The 26,955-nt window shown below is 44.1% G+C and overlaps 1 protein-coding gene across 1 annotated transcript in view; it reads left to right on the forward strand.

Moving 5' to 3' along the window:
- ARAP2 (ArfGAP with RhoGAP domain, ankyrin repeat and PH domain 2) overlaps positions 1-26,955 on the forward strand; it is a 259,491-nt gene that overhangs the window by 78,540 nt on the left and 153,996 nt on the right. The window contains exon 11 of the mRNA XM_083149954.1: positions 21,359-21,444. Within this exon, the coding sequence (XP_083006080.1) occupies positions 21,359-21,444 (86 nt within the window). The remainder of the gene's footprint in view (positions 1-21,358; positions 21,445-26,955) is intronic.

Here is a 26,955-nt window from a genome sequence, read left to right on the forward strand (position 1 = left end):
TGGATATTGTAAGGGTGGGATGGGTGGTAAGAAGTATCTTTACTATTGATCCCTACTGTTAATGACTGAAAGAACCTCTAGAATCTGCATCAGGAGTGTAAAGATGAGACTAGATTGATGTGGATTTTCCAAATGAACGTGTATAAATTGTATCTAAGACAATTGGTTTTGGAAATCGACACATTATTGGGATATGTATCCTATATCATTATGATTGTAATGTATCTAGATTCAGTGTTTTTGTCCTCCCGAAAAACACTGTCTATATGTATAGAAAATATTTTTAATATTTTTAATTTTTCTTTTTTTATATGCTCTGTGAACAAAATTATTTTATATATGGTATATTTTGAATTAAGGACAATATCTCGCTCTAAATATAATTATTTATATAGTATTATATGATTAAATGTATGGTAAATGTCTGTCTGTCCAAAATAGGAATAACATCTTTAAGCTGGTGCTAATAGCGAGTTTACGCTATTTAAGAATAATACTGGTCTGGTGACACATATATATCCTGCTAGGAGGCAAGGTTTGGCTCGTGGTACGCAAACAGGAAGCGTTCAGTATAAATCTTTACACTCAGCCAACCACAAATAAGCTGTTGGGTCTGCAACTGCGGTGAAAATGAGACCTGAGCCGCATGACGCGGCCATGCCCTTATGTGGAGCGTATAAACAAAGGAATTACCAAAACGAGGTCCGACACGCATGACGCGATCACGCTCATCTGTGGAGCGTGTAACAATAGGCTATATGAAAACGAGGCCTGACCCGCGTGACGCGGTATACCAATCGACAATGCGGCTGTGCCATATGGAGGCGCGGCCGGCTTAACAAATAAGAGATGGCTCTGTGAAAGCGAGGCCTGACCCGCATGACGCGCGGGCATGCGCAAAGCGGGAAATACCGCCATAAAAGGCGGAAGTGTGTTACAACTTGTATACTTCTCCTGAGGAAGCCGCTGACAGGACTTTAAGGCGGAGAAATGCGTTGAGAGGGGACACTAAGGCTGCCAACAACATTGGGCTGATTACCAATCTCGGATATGACCTATTGCTAAAGGTCGGAGAAAATCGCCATTATTTGCAAGCCACACTTCACCTCAGGATTATAAAATAGGTATACCACTTAAAAATGTGCACATTTCTGTGGGGACTGAACTCAGTACTAACCTACTAACTGGCTCTATATATGAGCAAAGCTTCCGCAATTGCATTTAACAAAGCCTAACCAGCACCAGTTATATAAGGGGGAGTTTCTGTGTTTCATGTATGTAAGTCTTGTTTGTCTATTATTGACTGTTATAATATGTAAAATTGCAATTCTTTATTAAATTTTTATATATTCAGTACAGCGCTGTTCCTACTTTCTTTTTTCTTGTGCATACTTTGGAGGGGTTTGTGGTAATCCCCCTCAAGGTCCAGCAGCAGTACGGAATATTCAATCAGCGCTCAGTATCAGTCTGTGGTGTCTTGTTGGTCTAATGGTCCTACCTACAGATTGAGTGCCACAAGGGCACGCAATCAAATATATGGTCCCCTTGGTATGGCAGGTTATCTCTTCTTTGACTTTGTAAGTATGACCCGTGGTGTATGAACTGAAGCTGTTTTTGGTTTTATTCCCCCTATTCGTGATTCTGCAGCCCATACATGTGCCGCAATGGTGAAACCCTGGGTTAAGTGTGCTGCCATCTAATTTTCGCTGTTTTCTGAGCAGGGGGGATGTGGTTGCATACTAATTGTTTTCTTATGTCTGGGGCTTTTCTGTAAACTACTTTGGGTTGTGGTGGTAGGATATCCGCCAATGTGTCATCTTCCAGGAGGATGTGCCAATGTTTTTTGACTATGTGTTTGATCTGGTTATCTGAGTTTTTGTATTTTGTCACAAAGTATGGGCCGTCAGTGTTTCCTTTGGTGTCTGCTTTCTTGTGTGTGAGTAGTGTGTCTCTCTCAGTTTGTTGTATTCTGTCATATGCATCGTCAACTATTTTTGTGTTGTAATTTTTTTCTTTCAATTTTTGTTTGAGGTCTTGTCCTTGAATTTGATATTCTTTTGTTGTGGTGCAATTCCTCCTAATTCTGGTGAATTGGCCTAATGGGATGCTCTTAATCCAGTTGGGGTGCTGGCTACTGGTGGATAAGATATAGCTGTTTATATCAACGGGTTTGTGGACTGTGCGGGTGGCGAGTTGGTTATTGTCTATGTAGATTTATAAATCTAAAAATTCTACTTTTTCTGTGCTGTAGTTGGTGGTAAATTTGAGATTGCAATTGTTGGAGTTGATGTGTGTTAGGAACTGTGTCAGTGTTGATTCGGATCCTTCCCATATGAACAGGACATCGTCTATATATCTCCGCCAGAGGACAAGGTTCGCCCCAAAGCCATGCCCCTCCCATATGTTCTCTCTCTTTCTCCCAGTTGCTCATGAAGAGGTTGCCATAGCTTGGGGCGAACCGTGTCCCCATGGTGGTACCTGTTGTCTGTAGATAGAAATGATCTTGAAACCAGGTGTAGTTGTGTTCCAAGATATACTGAATTGAGTCTAGAATGAAGGTGGCCTGTGTTGGGTGCATGTCCGTGTCTGTCTCTAGGTAGTGTTTGATACTGTCTAACCCTTGTTGGTGATTGATGACTGTATATAGTGACGTGACGTCACTGGTGCCTATCAGCATCCCCTCTTTCCATTGAATGTCTTGTAGTGTCTCTAATGTGTGTGTGGTGTCTCTGAGAAAGGATTTTTGTACGGTGACGTATTTTTGCAGGAACTGATCTATGTATCGTGATAAATTGGATGAGATTGAATCTATGCCGGAAATGATCGGTCTTCCTGGTGGGTTTGTTGTGTCTTTGTGTACTTTTGGTAATTGGTAGAAAACTGGTATTACAGGGTTTTTTGGGGATATGTATTCGTGTTCTTGCTTATTGAGGATGCCCAAGTCTAAACCTTTGTCAAGATGTTTTTGTAATGATTCTTTGAAGTGTTTGGTGGGGTCTCCTTTTAGAATGCGATATGTGGTAGTGTCCCCAAGCAATCTCAGGCTTTCTGTAATGTATTTGTGTTTGTCTAGGACCACCAACCCACCCCCCTTATCCGCTGGTTTTATTATGATGCTGTCGTTGTCTCTGATTTTTACAAGTGAATCTTTTTCTGCTTTTCTCATGTTATGTTTTTTATTGTTGTATTTGTTGTCTATTTTCTCCATGTCTTTGATTACTAAGTCTTCAAATGTGTTGATGAAATGTCCTCTGCTGTATGTCGGGTTGAATGTGGAGGTTTTTTTTAGGTCAGTGTGTTTGAAGTTGTCCGTGGTTTGTTTTGGGAGGTATTGTATTTGTTCTCTGGCGAAGTATTTTTTCAGGGTGATTTTTCGTGTGAAAGATTTTATATCCAGATATGTTTCAAATTTGTTCATGGTATGTGTGGGTGCAAACTTGATGCCTTTCTGGAGGGCAGATATTGATGTTGTGTCTAGTTCTATGGAACTTAGTTTGAAAATCCCTCCTTTCTTGTCTATGTGTGGGTCGGTTGGTGTGTTTGAGTCTGATCTTGTGTCTCTACTGTTCTCTGCATTTTTAATGTTTGGGTCTGTTCTGTGTGTAGAGGTTTGGCTTCTTTGACCTCCCCTGCATCCTCTTCTAGTTCTGCTAGTTTTCTTTTGGTTGAGGTGGTTTTTGCTGTTTGTGTGAGGCAGGACGCAAACCCTGCCTCTAGGTCTAAAAAATTCAGATCCCATTGGGCAGTGCCTGCGTCCTGTGTCAGTACGTCGGTGTTTGTGTTCTTTTTTGTATTTGTGGTGCCATGTATGGTCATCATGTCTTCTGTGGTGTTTTGTCCTCTCAGTTGCGTGATGCAGCCTATCCCTAGTGATTGTCTTGCTATTTCGGCGTGATCTAGTTGTTCCGTGCCGTGCACTGAGATGATGAGTCTGCCTCTGATATGCATGTCTTGTCCAGAGTGTTTTCATCTGAGTCTGTGTACTCGTCTATTTCTGTGTGGATTACCTTCATGTACTGTTGGTATGTGAGAACGGTTCCTTTCGTGGGGTGTCTGTAGTTCTTGTTCCCTCTTGTTGGAATTGGTTTTTTTTTCAGTATCGGTTGTTTTTTATTTGTTTGCGTGTTCTTTATCTTTGGTGTGTGTTTCTGGGCGGTTTTTTGACTCAATCTCCTAATTCTTGTTGTGGTATGTGTTTTAATACCCCACTTGTCCCTTAGGAATTTGGATTTCTTCTTTTCTATAATGTTTTTTTTCCCTTTATTTAGTCTGGTTTCTGTGATTGTCTCAATGTTTGTGTATCCCTCTTGATTTTTGTATGGTTCTAGGGTGGAGTGTAGTGTGGTAATATCTCTGTCTAGAACTTCCAAGTCCTTCTCGTGTTGTTCAATCAGTAATTGTAAGAGTCTGATGGAGCTCTCTTTAAGTATTGAGTTCCATTTGCTCATGAATTCTGAGTCATCTCTATTGCATGTAGGTGCTTTTTTGATTTCCAAACCTTTAGGTATGGTTTTTTGGTCTATATACCATTGGAGGGCAAAAGTATCCCACCATAATTTTGTCTCTTTGTTTAAAAGTTTTTCTAATTTGTAGATGTTGTTGTGTATTTCTTGTCCTAAATTCAGTGTGTGGGCGGTGTGGTCAAACTGTGAAAAAGTTTGTTTTGCCCTCTCAATTCGGGTGTTTCTGATCTCTAGGATTCCCATGAATTTAGTGGTATTTTGGTGTATGGTATATGCAGCAATATATTGGACAGTAGGCTAATTCAAAAAGTAGGGTATATTGCACTCTACCTGATCTATGTGCGTGGTGCTGCTTGTCCTGGAGGTTGTCCAGAACCCCTTTGGTAATGGTTTTAAAAGGATGATGGATAGCGCACTCTGTGATTCTCAGAGACACCACACACACATTACAGACACTACAAGGCATTCAATTGAAAGAGGGGATGCTGATAGGCACCAGTGACGTCACGTCACTATATACAGTCATCAATCACCAACAAGGGTTAGACAGTATCAAACACTACCTAGAGACAGACACGGACATGCACCCAACACAGGCCACCTTCATTCTAGACTCAATTCAGTATATCTTGGAACACAACTACACCTGGTTTCAAGATCATTTCTATCTACAGACAACAGGTACCGCCATGGGGACAAGGTTCGCCCCAAGCTATGCCAACCTCTTCATGAGGAACTGGGAGAGAGAGAACATATGGGAGTGGCATGGCTTTGGGGCGAACCTTGTCCTCTGGCGGAGATATATAGACGATGTCATGTTCATATGGGAAGGATCCGAATCAACACTGACACAGTTCCTAACACACATCAACTCCAACAATTGCAATCTCAAATTTACCACCAACTACAGCACAGAAAAAGTAGAATTTTTAGATTTATAAATCTACATAGACAATAACCAACTTGCCACCCGCACATTACACAAACCCGTTGATATAAACAGCTATATCTTATCCACCAGTAGCCACCACCCTTAACTGGATTAAGAGCATCCCATTAGGCCAATTCACCAGAATTAGGAGGAATTGCACCACAACAAAAGAATATCAAATTCAAGGACAAGACCTCAAACAAAAATTGAAAGAAAAAAATTACAACACAAAAATAGTTGACGATGCATATGACAGAATACAACAAACTGAGAGAGACACACTACTCACACACAAGAAAGCAGACACCAAAGGAAACACTGACGGCCCATACTTTGTGACACAATACAACAACTCAGCTAACCAGATCAAACACATAGGCGAGTATTCAATGCCTCTGATTCTCCATATTTTCTGGGGAATCAGTCAATTCCCCGGGTTTACAGGGAATTTTCACACTGGAAAAACAATTCGCCCTATTCAATGGACACAATTCTCTGCAAATGAAGAGCGAATGTCTAGCGATTCTCTGTTTGTGATTCTCCGCGATTCGCCAGTGGTTTTCAATGGGGTTTTTAGTGGAATTCACCGAGAGTGTATTCAATGCTGAAGTGGAGAACTGCTTTCTCCAGTGATTTTCCCCGGATTCTCCATTTTACATTCGTCATCTTTTTCTGGAGAACTGGAATGTGATCTTTGAAAATAAAGCGTTTTTTATTTTTATTTTGGTGTCAAAAAATCAGATTTTTTTTCTGTGAAGGGGCATGCTATTTTTATTCATGAGCTTGCAGCACATGAATATATTTAATTTTTTTTTTTTTTTAAACAATATATATATTTTTTTTTACACATTCACCAGCAGGGGGCCGAGCCGGGAGCCGCTCATTAATATTCATATATTCACTGCACACTCGTCCCAATCATTACACATGCACAATCGGGACCAGTGTGTAGCGGCTTCCTAACACATCCCCCTGCCAGCTCTGGGGGCTCTCCCTCTGTCCCCCACAGCCCTCCTTCACCCCCGCAGTGTCTGGCGCAGGCAGGGAGGCTTCCATCTCCCTGCCTGCAGCCGTCCCCCAGCTCTCTGGCGGCATTCGCCGGGGGGGTTAAAATTCGCCGCCAGGGGCAGAGAGCCCCTGAGGCGTTGAATAGGGAGAACGGGCGGCTGCCCGGCGAATCTCCCTACAGGGAGAATTGGGGAGAAAGTGCAGCGAATCCTACACAGGATTCACTGCAGCTCCCCAGAGCAAGCATTGAATACCTGCCATAGTCAAAAAACATTGGCACATCCTCCTGGAAGATGACACATTGGCGGATATCCTACCACCACAACCCAAAGTAGTTTACAGAAAAGCCCCAGACATAAGAAAACAATTAGTATGCAACCACATCCCCCCTGCTCAGAAAACAGCGAAAATTAGATGGCAGCACACTTAACCCAGGGTTTCACCATTGCGGCACATGTATGGGCTGCAGAATCACGAATAGGGGGAATAAAACCAAAAACAGCTTCAGTTCATACACCACGGGTCATACTTACAAAGTCAAAAAAGAGATAACCTGCCATACCAAGGGGACCATATATTTGATTGCGTGCCCTTGTGGCACTCAATCTGTAGGTAGGACCATTAGACTGCTCAAAAATCGTATCTACAAACACATACGCAATATTAGAATCGTATATGAACAACACAGCGTATCACAACACTTTAAAGAAAAACACAACATGAACCCATCACTCATGACCTACATGGGCATCAAACAAGTGACCCCCAACTGGCGAAGGGGTGACTTCAACAAGAAAATCAATAAGGAAGAGATGAAATGGATATACACCTTACAAACAATGCAACCAAAAGGACATGACATAGACTTCAACATCAGCAGCATCACATAATTAATTATCAGATAGTACAGATGACATGGAATTCACCCAACCCTTCCTTTTCCTCCACCAGACCCCCCCTGCCAGCCGTCCCCAACACTTTCCCCTTCCCCCCCCCATATATTATAATATGACTAACCAAATTCATTATTGTATAGAACTAACCTCCCATCTCAATTTAAATAAACCATATTTAAATAAACAATCTTAATTAAACCATCGAAAACCACTCTAACATAGCACCATAACCATCATACCTTTAAATATCCCTTAAGCATAACAATCCATTTCCCATGACAACCGTAACTGACTACAATCCTATCCAGAACGCAACGCAGGTTACGTAGTAACCATGACAACCGCCACTTGATAACAGATAGGCGCACATAGACAGGAGACACTCCTACTAATTAAGGAGATCAGACACACCTCCATGCCCTATATAAGACCGTCCACATCCCAAGACATTATCCTTGACAAAGGCTTTTTACAGCCGAAACGCGTTAGACACAGAAAACTACAGCACACCCAAGGCATTGCAGACCTTCACCAGTCTCCTCCGAGTGAGTAGAGCGCGCTGACTTTACACGCCGGGCCCGACAGACCGGCAACTCGGAGCACATGCTGTCAGCAGGGATTCACCGTTTCCCACAGCAGATGCCACACCGATCCAGGCACAAGACAGGATCCATCTGGTCTCCAAGAGAGCCCAGGACGGCACAGCACATCTACCAGGAACAGGGTAAGAAGCAAGGTGCGGGACGCCACTACTTGCTTTTCTTTCTCCCCTCCAGGACTTCCACATCAGGCACCACTGTATACAAACCCCATCGGGAACTCCAGGAGACATAAGTCCACGAGATTTATGGTTTAAAGGTACCTGTTGGTATCCTGATCCCCACGGGGCTCCTAGTCAGTACAACCATACGCCATCAGCAATCAATACCACCACAGCATACAAAGACAGCAGACTATTTACACCTAAACTGTATCCCTATTAGGAGACATAGGTCCCTTTAGGACGTATGGTATAAGGGAACCCGTTGGCATCCCAATCCCCACAAGGGCTCCAAATAGGGACAGTTAGGTGATCCCCAAACACCCATTGATCTGCACCATTGACATTGTCACCACCAGCCCCAGTGGTGCACAAAGACTAACAGATTGTACCTTTATTTAATAAATCTTAATTTTATCATTTATCCAATTCTGACTATTATTTAAATACCTATTAAACCTGTCAAACATCTCCCCTCCTCCCCACCCTTCTCTCACCCATCCCAATCCCCCATTCCCCCACTTTCCTCCCCCCCTTCCCCCCCCCTAATTGACCAACACTGCAAACAATCACAGAGTGCGCTATCCATCATTCTGTTAAAAGTTCACTTAGTTCTGTTTCTGATGTCAAACACTGCAAAAAAGGAGAAAGTGATATTAGTCTGAAAATTGTCATTTTCCATTTTAAAAATGGAAACTCTTTTAACTTCATTTAGAAAGAAAGGCTATCTATCTATCTATCTATCTATCTATCTATCTATCTATCTATCTATCTATCTATCTTTCTACAGTGTATATATATACTGTGTATATATATATATATATATATATATATATATATATATATATATATATATATATGTATGTATGATTCACTGTGGGGAACTCCAGCTGCATGCTACTACTCCTGTGCATACTATTGTGGAAATTTCTTCCAGCAAACCTTCTAATTAACTACTCTAAGTTTGAGAAAAATATTATTTTCTTTGTCCCGAGTGATTGGGATCTTCCCGGACTGGTTTTTTTAACTATTCGTCTGTGAATCCACTGTATAGGACACTTATAGTTATTATCGATTGCACTCTTGCCCCTGATGAAGTCTTGACCATGACGAAACGCGTTGGACCCTTGTCATCGATCAAACTATACAACTAATCAGAGCTGTATTTACTGTTAAGATTATTCACCACATGTATTTGTATGATACCTGATTACAGTTTTTTTTATATGTTTGTACATTTTATTAAATATTAATCGTCAATTCAAAATTGATTTACCATCTGAAGCGCCCTCTGAAACTCTTCTTTTTTTTTCATTTCTATCTTTCGGGTCCTATCTAACAGAGGACCCCTCAGAGGAGCTGCTTGCACAATCTGAGCGCAGGAAGGGGATCCCCCCATTGTTAAATATGTATATATATACATATATACACATTTAATAGATATAAGATCAATACATAACACATCTATAATATTAAAAACAATCTATATAAAAAACAATATTTAAAGCGTTTTGTCCATCAGGCTTCTTGGTACTTGTTTCCTATCTGGGCGCCCACTAAGTTAATTGAGCACCATGCTATTCTCCGTAGTGAAATCTGATCGCATCGCATCGTACACATACACGATATTGAACGATGCGATGCGATGCGATGCGATCCGATTCGATTTCCCATAGGAAACAATGTGAAATGGCTCAATTTAGCCAAATTATCATAGGAACAATAGTAAATGGGCCAAAAACACCCCTGAACATTGAAATGTCCCCCCAAAAGTAGTTGACGCCACCCCGCCATCAACGTGAACCCGAAGCGTGGCGAGCGCAGCGAGCCCGCGAGGGGCGGCGGTACGCGTCCTCCGACCTTTTCATGCCCTACTATCCACTAGGGCGTGGAGTGAGAATAGAATAGTGTGGCGAGCGCAGCGAGCCACCGAGCCCGAAGCGTGGCGAGCGCAGCGAGCCCCGCGAGGGGACGCGGATACCTTCACAGGTAAACGCGTCCCTTTGCGGGCTTCCCAGGTGTCCGCGTCGCCATGGACACCTGGGAATCCCGCGAGGGGACGCGTATAACTGTGAAGGTATCCGCGTCCCCTCGCGGGGCTCGCTGCGCTCGCCACGCTTCGGGCTCGGTGGCTCGCTGCGCTCGCCACACTATTCTATTCTCACTCCACGCCCTAGTGGATAGTAGGGCATGAAAAGGTCGGAGGACGCGTACCGCCGCCCCTCGCGGGCTCGCTGCGCTCGCCACGCTTCGGGTTCACGTTGATGGCGGGGTGGCGTCAACTACTTTTGGGGGGACATTTCAATGTTCAGGGGTGTTTTTGGCCCATTTACTATTGTTCCTATGATAATTTGGCTAAATTGAGCCATTTAACATTGTTTCCTATGGGAAATCGGATCGCATCGCATCGCATCTCATCGCATCGTTCAATATCGTGTATGTGTACGATGCGATGCGATCCGATTTCAGTACGGTGCCGTACGTAGAAAACCTGGGCGCCCAGATAGGAAACAAGTACCGGCTTCTTCTTTAAGAAGTCTGATGGACGAAACATGTAGAGTTCCCCCCCACCCCCCGATGGGCCTGAATATTGCATCAAGAATCACTTGGAGAATATCAAATTAAGGTGTTATAATGTGCCAAAGAGGTCGAGCCACATAAACTCAGGGGGCTCTTGCACCCCAAACTAATATCTGAAACTGACAAATGGTATCATTGGTAGGATGCATTTCACTATACAGTATGTGAATTCTAGAGATCAATACTAAATAAAAAACTCTCCGGGCAGGTGACAATCCAAGCTGAAGGAGCCACACCCTTCAAATGTACTAGGTACACAATAAAGAGTATTCTAGACCAGGCATTCCCAACCACGGTCCTCAAGGCACACCAACAGTGCATGTTTTAGTGATATCCAGTATTCAGCTCAGATGGTTTAATCAGAATTCCTCGGCTACTAATTAAGTCACCTGTGCTCAAGCCTGCATATCACTAAAACCTGCACTGTTATGTTGCTTGCGCATGGGGGCGATTATAGCAAATATCGATGAAAATATGGTCGCTGAGCAACCATATTGCCAGTGATTGGAGTGTGCACCAGTATTAAATAAATCGGGTGGTGCACGCTCCCGTTTTCAGCCCCTGAATGGTCGCTGGTTGGAGGAGCATGCTCCTCCGAACAGCGACTTCCCCTGCCTCTTCTCCCGGCAGTGTGATTTTCATCTGCGACTACAGATGGGTCTTTTGCCATCCTTGCTGGCGGGTCGCCAGAACGTACGCGCTGGCGACCCGCCAGCAGCCTCGCCAGCGAGGAGACTGAGACGCGCGTGCGTCTCACGCGCACGCGCGTCTCAGTCTCCGGCGCTAGCGCGACGGAAACCCTGTCCGTCTCCGCCTCAGGGAGACGGACAGGGCTAGGGGGGTTAGTGGGGGGTGCGGGCAGGCGGCGGGGACCCCGGGTTACCGCCGGCAAGCCGGCGGGGACCCGGGGGAACGCATCGAAGCGCCGTCGGAAGGGGACGCGCGCGCCTCTCGTGCGCGCGCGTCCGCTTCTCACCGTCGCCATGGCGCTGGCGGGGGATGGCGGCTGGCGACGCCAGCGCCATCCCCTGCAAAGATGGGACAAGACCCATCTGTATCTCTGGTCGCAGATGAAAACGGGACACTGAGCAATATGATTGCTGAGCAATATATTGCTAGCAATATATTGCCAGCGATCATATTGCCCCGTGTGTACGCACCTTGAGTGTGCCTTGAGGACCGTCTTTAGGATTGCCTGTTCTAGAGGGACGCTTATCATTATAAAATAAAGGTTATTACATAGGAAATTATTTCAAGCATTAGTAACAACGTATAATAAAATCTAAATATTAACTTAAAAAATTATTATAATTTTTTTTTTAAATACAAGAATGAACCTTGGTGGAAACTTTGTCACTTACTGTAACACACTAGACTCTTGTTGTGAGTTTGTGAGTTGCTGAGACACAAATCACGGCGCACACAGTATTCTCTGCCCCATTTAAGTTTAGTTAGAGATTCCAAATTTAACATAAAACTGCAATTTTACAGCTGTGTGAACTGAAATTGCACACGGATTGTAAGCAGAGAACAGATGCTTATGCTGATAATAGGCTTGGTGGATGATAAATGAATTACATAGCAGACCTTCATGAGACAATGTGAAATGTTGCTCTGTTAAATGCCACTGAATATTTAATACTCAAAAACACACTTTCTTCAACGTGTTTTCAATTCACTGAGTTTATGTGACCTGTGAGTGTAGAACACTATTTATTTTATTGCTTTGCTTGCAGAAATTGGTTTTAATTTTTATCACACTACAAAAGAAATGTTATTACTGTGCATGAGAGACCTGGAGTCATGCAAAGGGTTGGCTACTGGCCGATACTCAACGGAGGCTTATTGTGTTACCTGTCTATGATCAGCATATAACTATTGTGTTCTTATTGTCGCTGAGCGGGAGCTAATCTAATTTAAATCTTCATGCACCTGGTTTTAAATGATAGATAGAATAAGAAGATGTCCTTACTTGCACTCTGTAGAAAACACATTCATATTGGCATATGAATTCCCCCTTTTTTTGTAATTGTGTACATATATGTCTATATCTGTAGCAGTTGGCATCATTACCCAGGTGCGGGGGTGTGTGGCTGCACCCGGGTATCCTCCTTAAAAGGGGTGACACCTGCAGACAGCATGGGGGATGGGGATGCAAGCCATGCCCCTGGAGTGCCAGAAACAGGCTCCCGTGAGGCCACACCCCCTCTTAATCAGGCCACAGTCCATTTTCCGCTGCATTGGGGTGACAGTGCAGAGTGCGCACCGGGTATCACCAACCCAACGGTATCCGGATGGCTGATCGGCAGTAGGTTGACACCATATGGTCAACAAATTTATTGTCCAAAACGATGACAGGGTTATGGTCGGCACATGGAAGGGGTGACATGCATTTTCCGGGAATTTTTTTTTTTACTTTTTTTACTTTTCATTCTTTACCATTCATGTGAACTCCAGTTGGTTATGGTAAAGAGGATTAAAGCATAACAATAGATGCAAACCATGCTAAGAGACATGGAGCCTAATTTAGTAGGCCTTATCTGGACAACTGAGGAGTGTTCGGACCGTTTGAGGAAGGTGCAGTGGCAGCTACATTACATCACACTCAGACCCTGCAACTTAAATCATAGCATCCCTGCTCTGGCTTCGTAGTTCGGTTTCGCAGCAAGGGGGCTACCGGAAACATGCAAGCAGTATATATATATATATATATATATATATATATATATATATATATATATATATAAAACACAGATACAGTGGCACTCGGGTTCTCAAAAATGATGACACCAGTCAGAAGTAGTCTAACGACGTTTCATTTCTCAAACGGAAATTTCATCAGGTTTCAAATTTCCGTTTGAAAAATGAAACGTCGTTAGACTACTTCTGACTGGTGTCATCATTTTTGAGAACCCGAGTGCCACTGTATCTGTGTTATATTTGTGATCTCAGCGTTGCTGCGATCTGTAGGCACCGGGGCCAAGTTACCTGTATTTGGAAGAGTGCCAGCTCTACTGCAAGTATATATATATATATATATATATATATATATATATATATATATATATATATATATATATATATATATATATATATAGACATAGGCTCTGGCACTCACAGTCCACTTTGGTCATCCGCTGGGGTGCACAACATCTCAGAATGAAGTCCCGGGGGGTACAGCCGTATATAGTAAAAAGTCCAAATAAGAGCACTCACCAGACTTCCAGCACTTCTGCAGTTAAAAGTTTTTTAATACATCACCAAGGGATTAAACAGTCATGTCGACGTTTCGAGCCATACAAGGCCCTTTGTCAAGACCACACTCTCAGATGTCTCCACAGCATCAGAAGATCTATCACACTAATCAGCTGTAGATCTTCTGATGCTGTGGAGACATCTGAGAGTGTGGTCTTGACAAAGGGCCTTGTATGGCTCGAAACGTCGACATGACTGTTTAATCCCTTGGTGATGTATTAAAAAAATTTTAACTGCAGAAGTGCTGGAAGTCTGGTGAGTGCTCTTATTTGGACTTTTTACTATATATATATTTACGAAATCCCTACACCGGAATCCCGACCGCCGAAATACCGACAAGGAGGGGCCATGGATCGCCCTCCCTTGTGGGATCGCTGCACTCGCAACGCAGCGGGCCCAGTGCCACGCTACGCTCGGCACACTATGTTTTTCTCCCACTATGGATGTCGTGGACACCCACAGAGAAGAAATTGCTGGCATTGCGGCGGTAAGCACGTGGAGCGTGCCATCATCTAGATACACAGGTCGCCGTTACTTTGTACGCTTATTCCTTCATGTTCATGATTGAACAAGATGTGTTTTTTAGCTCCAAAGGGATTGCAGATAAGATCTTGGTTTTTTTTCCGTTTAATAGACGATCTGCTCATTGTGTGTGTGTGTGTGTGTGTGTGTGTATGGGGGGGGCATTGCTGAAGAGTTCAGCACTTTGATTGAGGCCCATAATGCAATCGATAACCCTGTGAAACTCACTTTCAACATTGATATTACACAGGTGAATTTTCTTGATGTCACAATTAAAAAAGTGGACGGTCACCTTGAAACGTCATTATATTGTAAATCTACAGCTAGAAATAATCTGTTGCTAGCATCCGGTGCCCACGAGCTTTATGCTTTATGCTTATCTAGCAATCGCTTGGATGGCATTAAACAGATTTACAGGTTGACCTAATGTATGATAAATTTATCGCCAGAGGGTATAATCACAACACGTTTGGCCACTACAGGAATCATATAGATATGACTTACTCAACTCAGTAGTTACAAGTCATATAGGTTAAACTCGATGGACTAATGTCTTTTTTCAGCCTTCATTACTATGTTACTGTTACCTCATGAGGTTCTAGGCAAAATACCAGTTTGGGGCCCTCCTCATACAATCCATAGCACTACATTTTTGCTGCTGATTGCAGGTGGCATCAGTAAAGTACCTTGGAGCATACACAGTCTCCCAATAAATTCTCAGCTGCATAAACACCGGCATTGTGTACAGATTTTTAGCAGGTTCCAGGTGTTTATAAGATGGTTTACTACCTGTGTCACATTTAAAGTGAACTGACTGCCCACATACAGTGAATAAGACCATTGTGTGTCTAAGCATTATTTTATCCTCATCAAAGAACATCAAACATGATATCAGGCAATGTTTTAGGGTGTCAGGATATCTGGTACTTGTGTATTTTCATGGCGCCCGATATATCTGATGGGATATCGGCTGATATATCGGATGCAATATCGGCCGATATATCGATGCAATCCAAAACGATTTTTGACCTGTTCATAATGATTTTATATAGTGTGGCGAGCGCAGTAATCCGCGTCCCCTCGCCACGATTCGGGCTCGGTGGCTCGCTGCGCTCGCCACACTCCATGCATAGTGGATTGTGGGGTTATGAACAGGTCAAAAATCGGTTTGGATCGCATCGATATATCAGCCGATATCACATCCGATATATCGGCCAATATCACATCTGATATATCGGCCGATATCACATCCGATATATCTGGCGCCGTGAAAATACACAAGTACCGGATATCTTTATGGAACCCCTTGGGACCTGCTGGGCCCTAGGCAGGCACCTACTGTAGGTTCTTCTCTGAGTGTAAGGAACAGTATTGAGGATTGTTACAGTAGTCTTGGATTCTGGTTTGGTATTTTAAGAAATGGAAAAGGTTTTGTATATGACTACTTTTGTGCTATTTTGTAATAGTGTTAAGGCCCATACACACTGGGCGACTTTGAGCTGAAAGCAGCTCAGTTTTGTCATTCGAGCTGCTTTCAGCTCAAAAGCCGCCCAGTGTGTGGGGGCTAGCGATGAGCGGTGGGCGATGATGCGCCGGCCACCGCTGCTGATCTGCTGGTATTCAGGGACGGATTTAAGTGACAGGCCACCCCTAGGCACAACATTGTGCCCCCCCTCCCCTACCTGCCGATGTATAGCCATCACAGTCCCAGGTCTGGAAGAGGCGCCCTGTCCTCTCCTCCTCCCCAGAGCTTGAGATGTTGCTACTGCCACTTCAGCTGGTGCTGGGATATGGAGCAGTAGCCCCCCTTGCATTTTGCGGACCCCCCATGACCCCACCCCCTGCCACCATTCTCTGACTCCCTTGCAACTCCCCCTCCCGTGGGCCCCCGCGACACCCCTCCCCGATTCATGGACCCCTGCGACGCCCCCTCCTGTGATTCGCGGACTCCCCACGTGCCCTGCGACCCCCCCTCCCTCCCGCGATTCGCGTACCCCCCACGTGCCTCATGTGCCTAGTGGCAAATAAAGTCCCTGCTGGTATTACATGCAGATGAGCGATAGGCGGCTATCCACAGCGACCTGCTACGGAAATTCATCCACCCCCTGTGAAAATTGCTGGCCATGGGGAAAATCGCTCAGTGCGTATGCTTGAATTGATTTTCAGGCCAGTGATTTTCACATCATCGCTGTCCATACACGCTGGGCACAAAAGTGTGTATGTACTTTTACAGTGTGTTTGTCACCTGCACTGTTTGTAGCTAGTAAAGATGCAATACTTTTGTTCACACACACAAATTCATACTTGCATATTAATGGACTTTCCCATTATCTTGTTGGTATGCAGTTAACAGCATTTTCAGAAGGCTTGAAGAGATAAGGTGTGTACATATGAAGCTTGTGATACTACTGTACTTTTGGAATAAAGTTTTCTTGTAACAGAAATAAATCACAGACATAAGTTGTATACATTCTATCAGCAGAAAAAAGTCAAATATAACCCCAGTCTGCTTGCGATAAAAACTGCAACAAGAGGATATTTTTATCTTGTAGAATGGATGGAATAATGCGTTATGAGTACAAGATATATTTATTTGAATTTCAGCTGCATGGTAAAGATAACTGACACCAAACCTCTGTGTAGAAATAAAACCAAATATCTGTTTTCATGTGTTATAGCATCATTATCCTGCTTTAGATGACTATTCCAAGGGTGGAAGGGCATACTATTTTTATATTTAAAATAAATGAATCATGAGTTTTCCTGTTGTATTTCCATATCCCACATCAGTTATAATACAATGAGGTCACAATTGTTTCATATTATTTCATATTTGCTTATTTTGATGACTCTTGATTTCTTCACTTGTTTAGTTATCAGAAATGATCTTGACAAGATCTTCACCTACAGTAATCTGAATTCAGGATGTAGGGGGTTATTCAGACCTGATCACAAGGCTGCCAAGGCTGGGCGATAATCAATAGACTGCACATGAGTACAGCCCGTAGTACACATGCGTGAGGTCACCTGCGATAAAATACTGCCACTTATTTGATCATTGGCCGTGCACAAGTTGATTGACAGAAAGCCAGCGTTTGGGTGTAGTTACTTACCAGAGCCAGGGAGTGTCGGGGAAAATGCAAGTGTGCCTAGCCTTTTGACAGGAAGTTGTATGATGCCAGCCCCGGCCCCGATCAGCCTGCTTCTATCGCAGCCACTAAGTCCTGGGCTACGCACAGACTGCACACACTGGAGAAATCACTAGATGGTGAGTGATTGCATATGGATTTGCAGCTAATCGCAAAATTTTCTCAAGCTTATCCCAGGCTTGCACAGGGTGGAACTTCACTCTGGCTGGGCGGCGTATACCTGATTGCACGGTTCTGCAAAGTAGCACCCTTGCCATCATGTCTGAATAACCCCAATAATCTGGGTAACATCCGGGGGTAGTAATAATTTAACTGATAATGGTTGGCAACAATGAATGATGACTGGCCTAAAGGTACCAATCCCAGTACCATGACAGCAGGTACCTTCTCCACATTATATCTCTCACAGAATGGCAAAGTCCAGGGGAGACAGGACAGCTAGCTAGGAACACCAGAATGGACTGATGATTAGCAGCGGGACAGCTACTCAGGATAGCCAGGGAAGCCAGGCGGTGCTACAGCTGGAATTAGCACTGGAGTCTTTGTTAACCAGGAGTAGGTTTAGCAGACTGTTAGCAGGGTTGGTACATCAAAGCACTGGCAATTCCATAGTGCTTGGAGACTGAATTTATACCACTGGCTGTTTGATGATTGGCCATGGTGATTGGCTGACAGTGGAGTAGTTTGGGATTTGATCCAAAGTAGTCAGCTGACCCAAAACTAACATGGCAGCGCCCAGTTCTTGGAATGGAGTGAAACATGTGAGTTTGCCAACACTCTGTAATTGCCACTAGGCCGGCAGGACAGCACTGCCAATCTTCATTTAGTGACAAGTACTGTACAAAGTTTAAGAATGCCATGTGTGGTTAGGATTAGGATGTGGGCAGGGTTAAAATTAGGCAGTATGTGAGAGGTCAGGGCTAGGAAGCAGGGCGGGTGGCTAGGATTAGGGTGCGGGGAATAGAGCTAAGGTTAGCCACTAAGAATGGAGAGTCAGGGTTAGGCATTAAGGGAGTTTTGTTAGAGTATCAGCAGCACGGGGGTGGTTAGGGCTAGGTTGCAGGAAGGGAGGGTAGAGGGAGGGTTAGAAAACCTACCATCCAGGGGTCAGGTCGGGTCTGTGCATCGGGATGCTTCTGTCGGTCTTCTAACAATTGGCATCCTAAGTGCCAGCATCTTAATAGCATCCCCAAATAAGGACTTTGTGGGTACCAGTCCCCACATGATATAAATAGCATATGGCCCAAATCCAGACGTCAGACAGGAAAGACAGAGATCAGCCATCCCACACTTATAATGAGCTGTAAATTGAACATTACAGATAGCGTTTTTTTGGAAGTTACAGTAAAAGGGCTGACTTCCATAATATGAGGCATATATAATGTGGTAACGAGAGTGCTCTCTGGTTAGTCTACCCAAGATTTGATCAAAAAACATCATGGTGAACAGTAAGCTCTTTATGACCTAGAAACCCTGTTCCATAAGTCAGACCAAAGTGTGAAAGATGCAACATGGGTTGATCACACGATTAGAACAGTCTCTGAACCGGGGTTCGTATCTGAATGGGGTGATACAGATCTGTTTAAAATAAGATGGATCTCTTGGTTCACAGAATACATAGCCCAAAATTCTATCTATGTGCCCACAACATGTCCTCAGCCATCTAAGCCTACCAAGGCCAGATTAAGGGCCTCACGGGCCTGGAGCTGAAAATGTTCAAGGGCCTATTATGAGAAGTGGAGAGGTGAGGCTAATGCCATGCAGGCAGAGGTGGATTTTCCACAAGGCAACCTAGGCACCTGCCAACTGGCCCCATAAAGATGTCCTGGTTATCCATAATATTCCCAGAGGAGCATTGCGCGACTGCTGCCTGGAATCAATACATCACATGGATCTGCCCAAAGTCCCTTTGGTGTTCTTTAATAGGATAAAAATTGGACACACAAAATGGTTTTATCCAGTGTATGTCGGCAGTCAGTTTACTTTAAATGTGACTCAGTCTAATTCCAAAATACCTAGAACCTGATTCAGATTTGTACGCAATGCCATGTTCATGCAGCTGAGCATTTATCTATAGCAGGGGTGGGGAACCTCAGGCCCGGGGGCCATATGCGGCCCCCGTAGCCGGCCTGAGTGGCCCTCCCACCCGCACAGCGGCTTTGCCGGGAGTCAAGTACAGGGGAATTCTAGCGATAGGTCGGTAGTTCTCGCGAGATTCCTCTTAATCAACAGCACCCGGAGACTGTCAGTCCTATTCAGCGGCAGCCGCCGGAGCGTGGGACGGCTGCAGCAGGACAATTTGAAAGAGACATTTTTACATATGGCCCCCGAAGGATTTTTTCCCCATACAAACGGCCCTTGGCACAAAAAAGGGTCCCCACCCCTGATCTATAGGCTCTACATGTGCCAAGGTGCTCTATCGATGCAGCCTGCATCCACTTCTGCATGTAGAAACTATACAATATGACTACCAGTGTCTCCCTAAATATATAAAAGAACAAACATTGCATAAATGTGTAAAATAGAAATGCAATTTCTAAAACGTATGATTTATGGGTGGCCATGTGGTCAACTGGTGTCTATCTGGTGATCATAATGCTGTCATGATGATGGACCATTTTTATGTGGAGGCCTGGAGGTGCAGCTCCATCTGCCCCATTGTTAATCTGGTCATGAAGCCTCCTTACTACCCAATGGAGATGCCACTCAGACGCTCCTAACTCTTTGTTCCAGAGTGTTAATTTGTTCTTACACCAAATTTGTATATTTATGTCGTTATGAAATGGAATAACAAACCAGTGAGAGATTCCCTGATGCCTGCAGTTATCAAAGGCCCAATGAGCTTTAATAGAAGAACTTTCACCACTGCTGCTACTACTACGGTACCTGAATTACATTAGGTTGTTCATGATAAATCTACCTCTTATGGTAGGTTATGTTTCTACAGTATTGCCAGGGCTTAAAGTGGCCCCAGAGAGGTGGTGGAACTCCTTTCCCCTAACACTGCCCTAACTCCCATAAATGGATAATGGTCCCACAAAAAGGGGTGTGGTCACATAATAGTAACGCCCAAAAAATTACAACACACAGTAGCACAATCATATACACATTACACCGCATGTTGTGCCCTTTATACACATAATGTCCACAGTTGTGCTGCTTATAACCACCTGTCTCTGTTCCTCAGCAGCTCCATGCCTATATACCCCTCCAGAAGGTTCCCCACCTCTGTGTCCCTCCATCTTGTCTTCAGCAAGCACAGAGCCTGCTCCTCTTAGTGGCTCACTTTTTGCGGCGCTGATGGCATGACATCACATACACCGTGCCAGAAGAAGAAGACACTGGGACAGGCTTTTCTGTTGGCTTTACTGTTCAGGGCTGAGGTAGAGGTGGAACTCAGTTCCCCCTACCATTAGAGGTGGTGGAACTCACACCTCAGTTCCACCCCGTTCCCCCTCACTTTAACCCCTGAGTATTGGTAATATACAGTACTGTATGCAATTGCTACTGTATTCAGCTTTAGTAATTGAATTTTAGTATTGAAACCAAGGCATCCAATGAATATTATAAATGGCTACTTGAGTTCTGCTACACAAGAGTTTGGAACCTGTTTATTGGGTCCCATGTTAGGAAGACAGATCAGTTTAGTTCAATAGGCAGTTGAAACTCAAAACTCATATCGTACCTTATCTTTCTTAGAGTGAAATCATATTATCATGACATGCCGTTAATTTAATCAATGTACAAATCTGAATAATAGACTTACAGTATCATCATCATTATTATTTTTAAAGGTCAACATAAGACATTGGGAAGCAACATTTCCAAGGTGCATAGCTTAAAGGTAGATGCAGAAATCTGGAGCGATAAACTTATTGAGGTACGGTATTATTATACTTTATTTTACTTTATTACATTGGTTGCTGACCTTACACAGTTTAAACTAGAATATGTTGGTTCAGTTTTACCTGGATTTATTCGGATCTCAAAGCGGGATTTTATTGGATATCCAAAACACATGACAGCTGTTAGCCAATCGGAAAAAATCCCAACTTGCGATAATTTGTAAAAAATCTGAACCTGCACATCTGTAGTTTAAACAGATCTTTTATGAGTATATATGTATGAGAGCAATTTTTTGAGACTTTTTATGAAGATACTTTGGGGCATATTTTCTTAATTCGCACCTCACATGCGGATGGGATATGATTACTGTGAAGATCCAAATCACTCAGGCACCATGATAGATAAATAACCAACAGTAGTTTATTAAACAGAATGGGTGATAACAGCTCAGCATACTCCAGTAACACAATACAAACCAACAGTTTCCACAGCAATCCCCTGACAGAATGTCACTTCTTAGCCTGGGAGCAGAGAGAATCTCCCTTAGTTCTTTTGGCAGCTCTTAAGGCTACCATGAATACATTAAGGAGGTTATTCTGATCGGAGCGGCCAAACGTGCGTACGTTCACTATTAACGTACGCTAGCCGTACGCGGCCGTTAGGGTTAAGTCCACCCACAAATCAGCCGCTTACGTACGGGCAGAAATAACGTAGAAGGGGAGTGGCGTACAAATGAGCGTACGGCAACGTACGCGGACGGCCCAGTCCTTGCACTCCGACAACAGGCGTACAACTGAGCGTACGGCGCCGTTTACGGACGTCTTTCGTCCGTCTTCCCACCGACTTCTTGCGGAGATCTGAGCGTACGCCAGCTTGCACGGACGGGTCCCTATTGTTTTCAATGGAAAACTCAGCTTATGTCACCGCTCGTGAGAGTGAGCGTACGTCCGTGCACGCTGGCATACCCTTCACATATATGGACCTGCAAATCTTGCCTTTCAACTACAAATCAGACAATTAATTAATTAGTCTAATTGTTATTCAATTATTGTTTTCTATTAACTCAATTGTCTACCTTAATAAAGACCCTAATAAAACAACATTTTAACCCTCATTACATGTATATTTGTTATGTTCTAATGTGGCATTTTAATCACTATCTATGTGTCCCCATATTGCTGTTACTTTTAAATCAAGTTATGTTGGTGTTTCTGTATATGTACTAAATTATGTCCATAATTACTTTGACCACAATGTGTAACATGTATACCTACCCTGATGTTATGTGTGATGTTTTAATCTAACAACATTAAACATTCATGCATTTTCACTATGTGTTATTTGACTCAAAAACACACACATTCACACATCAATCATTACCCCTCACCTCAAATTACAAGTATAACTTACAGTACACATCTGTATGTACCTACCCTTACAAGCCCTCTAACATATTTCTGATTAAAAACACAGGCAATTTCGAACTGTACATAAACTTTTATTTAGAACAAAAATAATAAGGGGGGGGGGGGGGGGGGGGGGGATAAAAAAAAATTAAATGCGGGCCTCCAGAAGGCCAAACAGGATCTGGAGGTACAGGAGGGTGAGGACAATCTCCCGCATTAGGGCTGCCACCTCCTCCTGCTGCTGTTCAGTGTCTGTAATGAAGGGATAAAACAAAAAATTAATATATAACATACACAAATGTTTGTTGTATTTGTACATAATAAAAAGTTCAGAGTTATGTGTGAGGGCCACATACATTTAGAAACTACATTGAAGATGGGTCTGCTGTAAACACAGTACTAAAAAATAATATGTTAACACACACATACTGTACATAGTAAATAACATTAATTCAATTACTCCTTCTTGAATGTATGTATGCTGAGACCCAATTGGTAGTTTGGTTTTGGGGGACTGTCCTCTAACCTCACAATTAGGCTGTGCTATTTAAGGGTTATGACATTGTTGTGGCTTAAGCACTCCTTACTATTTTAAATTTAGGACATTGCTGTACAAATTATAGGCCTACAGCTATGTTTGTAAAGCATGCATCCGCATGGCCTCACACACTATTAACAAAACAATCTCTACATTTATGTTGCACATCATGCTGGGAACTGGAGTTACCCAACACCTGGAGCCACATTACTACCACACCACTAATGTCGGATATCTCATTGGATGTACTGTTATGTCAATTATTCAAGGGGTGAGGCATGGCCACACTCAAAAAAACCACCAAGGGGACCCTTGTTCCTGGAGAAGGACAGGACACACCTCATGGTCGCCCTGCAGTGATATGTTGCAACTAATGTTGATGTTGGATACACATATGTGGTTGTTGTGATTGTTTATGTGTAGAAATGTGTAGGTAAACATTAGACACATTATTTACTTACGGCTACTTGAGCCATCCTGGTCGCCGCTGGTTGGCTGTGCGGTGGTTGGGGGGATCAGGAGCAAGGGGGATGGGATGGGAATTTGAATAGAGGTAGTGGGTGTGAGTGGGGATTGGAGAGGTTTGGGGGTGGGTGGTGGAGAGGTGTAGGGGGGTAGGAAATGGGGTGGGGAGGGGGTGGGGGTGGGGGTAGGGGAGGGGGTTGGGGAGGGGGTAGGGGAGGGGGTTGGGGAGGGGGTGGGGGTTGGGGAGGGGGTGGGGGTAGGGGTGTGGGTGGGGGTAGGGGTGTGGGTGGGGGAGGGGGTTGGGGAGGGGGTTGGGGAGGGGGTGGGGGTAGGGCATACTAGTAAATAAAAACTTACATCGGGCAATATGGCGGCGAAGTGATGATAGCAACACTGGCTGCCGCCGGCGCAGGTCAGACCAGCGCCGCTCAACTTGGCCCAGGCTCCTGTGAACGCCGGTCCGGGCGAAGATTAGCTGGCGGGCAGCATTATATGCCCGCCGCTTGTCATTATTTGACACATAAGGGCCCCTGGGCCCCAGGCGGCGGTCCATGACCTCAACCAAGGCCAATAGCTCCTGGGTAGAAAACGCCCTAGCCCTGGTTGAAGTCATGGTGGCAATGGCGCAGTTATTAATTGCAGGTACATATATCACTTTTGGTGCTTGCTGATTGGTGTAAAAAATTGTTTGTTTGGTATTAACTTTATTAATCCTTCTTACATTAACAAACTGGATGCGAATAGAAACTTACGCGGACCGTTCCGATATACACAGACCAAAACCAACAGCATGCATTCAATGTATAGAGAGGAACTGTATATACAGTGTGCGAAAAATAATACACGCAAGCGTCTACTTACAAATACGCTGCTTAAAGGGGGGCACAATACACCGTTTTCCATGGAGAGACATACTGTATAAACAGTGTGCGGAAATTAATACACGCAAGCGTCTACTTACAAATACTCTGCTTAAAGGGGGGCACAATACACCGTTTTCCATGGAGAGACGTACTGTATATACAGTGTGCGGAAATTAATACACGCAAGCGTCTACTTACAAATACGCTGCTTAAAGGGGCACAATGCAACATGTTGGTGTATGACAATTTCAGACTCATTACATATGTAAGGAAAGCATTATAACGTGATGTTTTGAAATGTGACTCACAAAGCATACACGAACTCCAACAGATACCAGCTGACAACACTCATCATTGGAATGACAGGTGCACACATTTCACGATGCAGAACACAATGCTCCACAACCTGTGTATGTGCATATACAGGTGATTGATCAGGTGCACGGAGACCTGCGTAATTTAAGCGGCAGTTATCGGCGGGAAATATCGGCGTAATTGCGGGAAAAAATATACGCCCCCTTGTTCATGGCGGGAGATTAACATATAAATATTCAGTCAGATGCAGGCCACAATTGCTGCAAACATGTCTAGTTCAGACGATTCCGCAGCTGAGGACGCTCTCCAGAGGGCCAGAGCAGAATCCTTGCTGGAAAGGTTGAGGCAGAGGGAGCAGGAGAGGACAAGGAGGACCCAAGGCCAAGCGGGCCCCTCAGTAACAGGCCCTGTTCAACCTCCACCAGCTCCACAAGGGCCAAGCAACCAGCCAGAACAAGAGGTTGCATCTCTCCAAACAGGTGTGACCCAGCAGGTGCATGGTGAGAGAACTGGGGCCACCAGAAAACAGGCTGCAACATCGAGGGTGAGGACTGAGCAGGATGCCACCACCAGAAAGAGAAACCCTGCATTTGTAGAGGCAGAATTAAGAATCTTAGTGCCCAGGGCACGCGAATGGATAGAATTGGCAACCAGGAAGCCGGGTGCCAGTGCAAGGAGAAAGCTTTGGGACAAGATCACAGAGGAAGTGAACCAGGTGTCACCAGTGGTCAGAGATTGGCTAGCGGTGAAGAAAAGGTTAGTGTGTTTGTCAGGGCTATTTTTCAGCAGGCTCCAGCAGGAACTGAGGCCCTTATTCTAGTTCACTCAGACAAAATATTTCTTAGATGGACAAAACCATGTGCACTGCAGGTGAGGCAGGTGTTACTTGTGCAGAGATAATCAGATTTGGGTGGGGTTTTACACCTGCCTCACCTGCAGTGCACATGGTTTTGACCATCTAAGAAATATGTGGTCAGAAAGAGTGACCTAGAATAAGGGCCTCAGTTGCTGCTGGAGCCTGCTGAAAAATAGCCCTGGTGTTTGTCCCCCTGATAATGTCATATGTGTGTACATATGTTACATGTATGTTTTGAGAATAATAGAAAGGTGTGTTTGTAGATAGTGCTACACTTCAATGTCACATGTGAACACAACCATGTCTAATAACCCACATTGATATATGAAACATGCACCATTGGTGTGATGTGAGGTTATGGGCACAGTTCTGCTCATGTGAAGTATGTGATGGGACAAGAGAAAGTGTGTTTTTGAAAGAGTTGTTGTAACATGTTCCATAAATAGCTACCTTAGCATATATAAGCAGGTCTTAAAAAGATTATTACCTTAAATTAAACAAACCTTTAAATGTCGAGAAGTATATAAAGATAAGCTTCCAATGTGTTTGAGTGCTGTGTGTGGCTTGCAGGTAGTGAAATCATGGTTTGGACTTAATAGACTGCAGCATTGCTTATTACATTCAGGTGTATGTGTTTGAGTAGGAATCAGCGTTAATTAGCAAACTCAGGCGCACGCTGGCATGCGGTATCTGTAGGGGTGGTTTGAGCTGGCGGTTGGCGGCCGCCTGTTTTGTGTCCGAAATGAACGGTGCCTTAGTCGATCGTGCGGTAGTAGCACCGCTCGTTTTTTTGTGCACACCCCCGTGTACGCCCATATTTACGCCCATTTTCCCTCATTATTTCGGCCGCTCCCCTCTTCACGCCCCTATGCCGCCCCCAATACCGTACACTCGCGTACAGGTTTTTTCCCACGTAGAGACCCGTCCGTAAGCGTTGGTGAGTGGTCGCGCCTGCGCATTGGCGAATGTACGCATGCGCAGATCATAAAAAATCCCGGGACGTACGCGTACGGCCCGGCCGCTCCAACCAGAATAAGGCCCTAAGACTGGTTTAAACACAGTTTGTGGTTGAACTTGGTCAGGCAATAAGGACAGAGAAAAC

This window comes from Crinia signifera, chromosome 1 (assembly GCF_055691185.1).
Source record: "Crinia signifera chromosome 1, ASM5569118v1, whole genome shotgun sequence".
Taxonomy (NCBI): domain Eukaryota; kingdom Metazoa; phylum Chordata; class Amphibia; order Anura; family Myobatrachidae; genus Crinia; species Crinia signifera.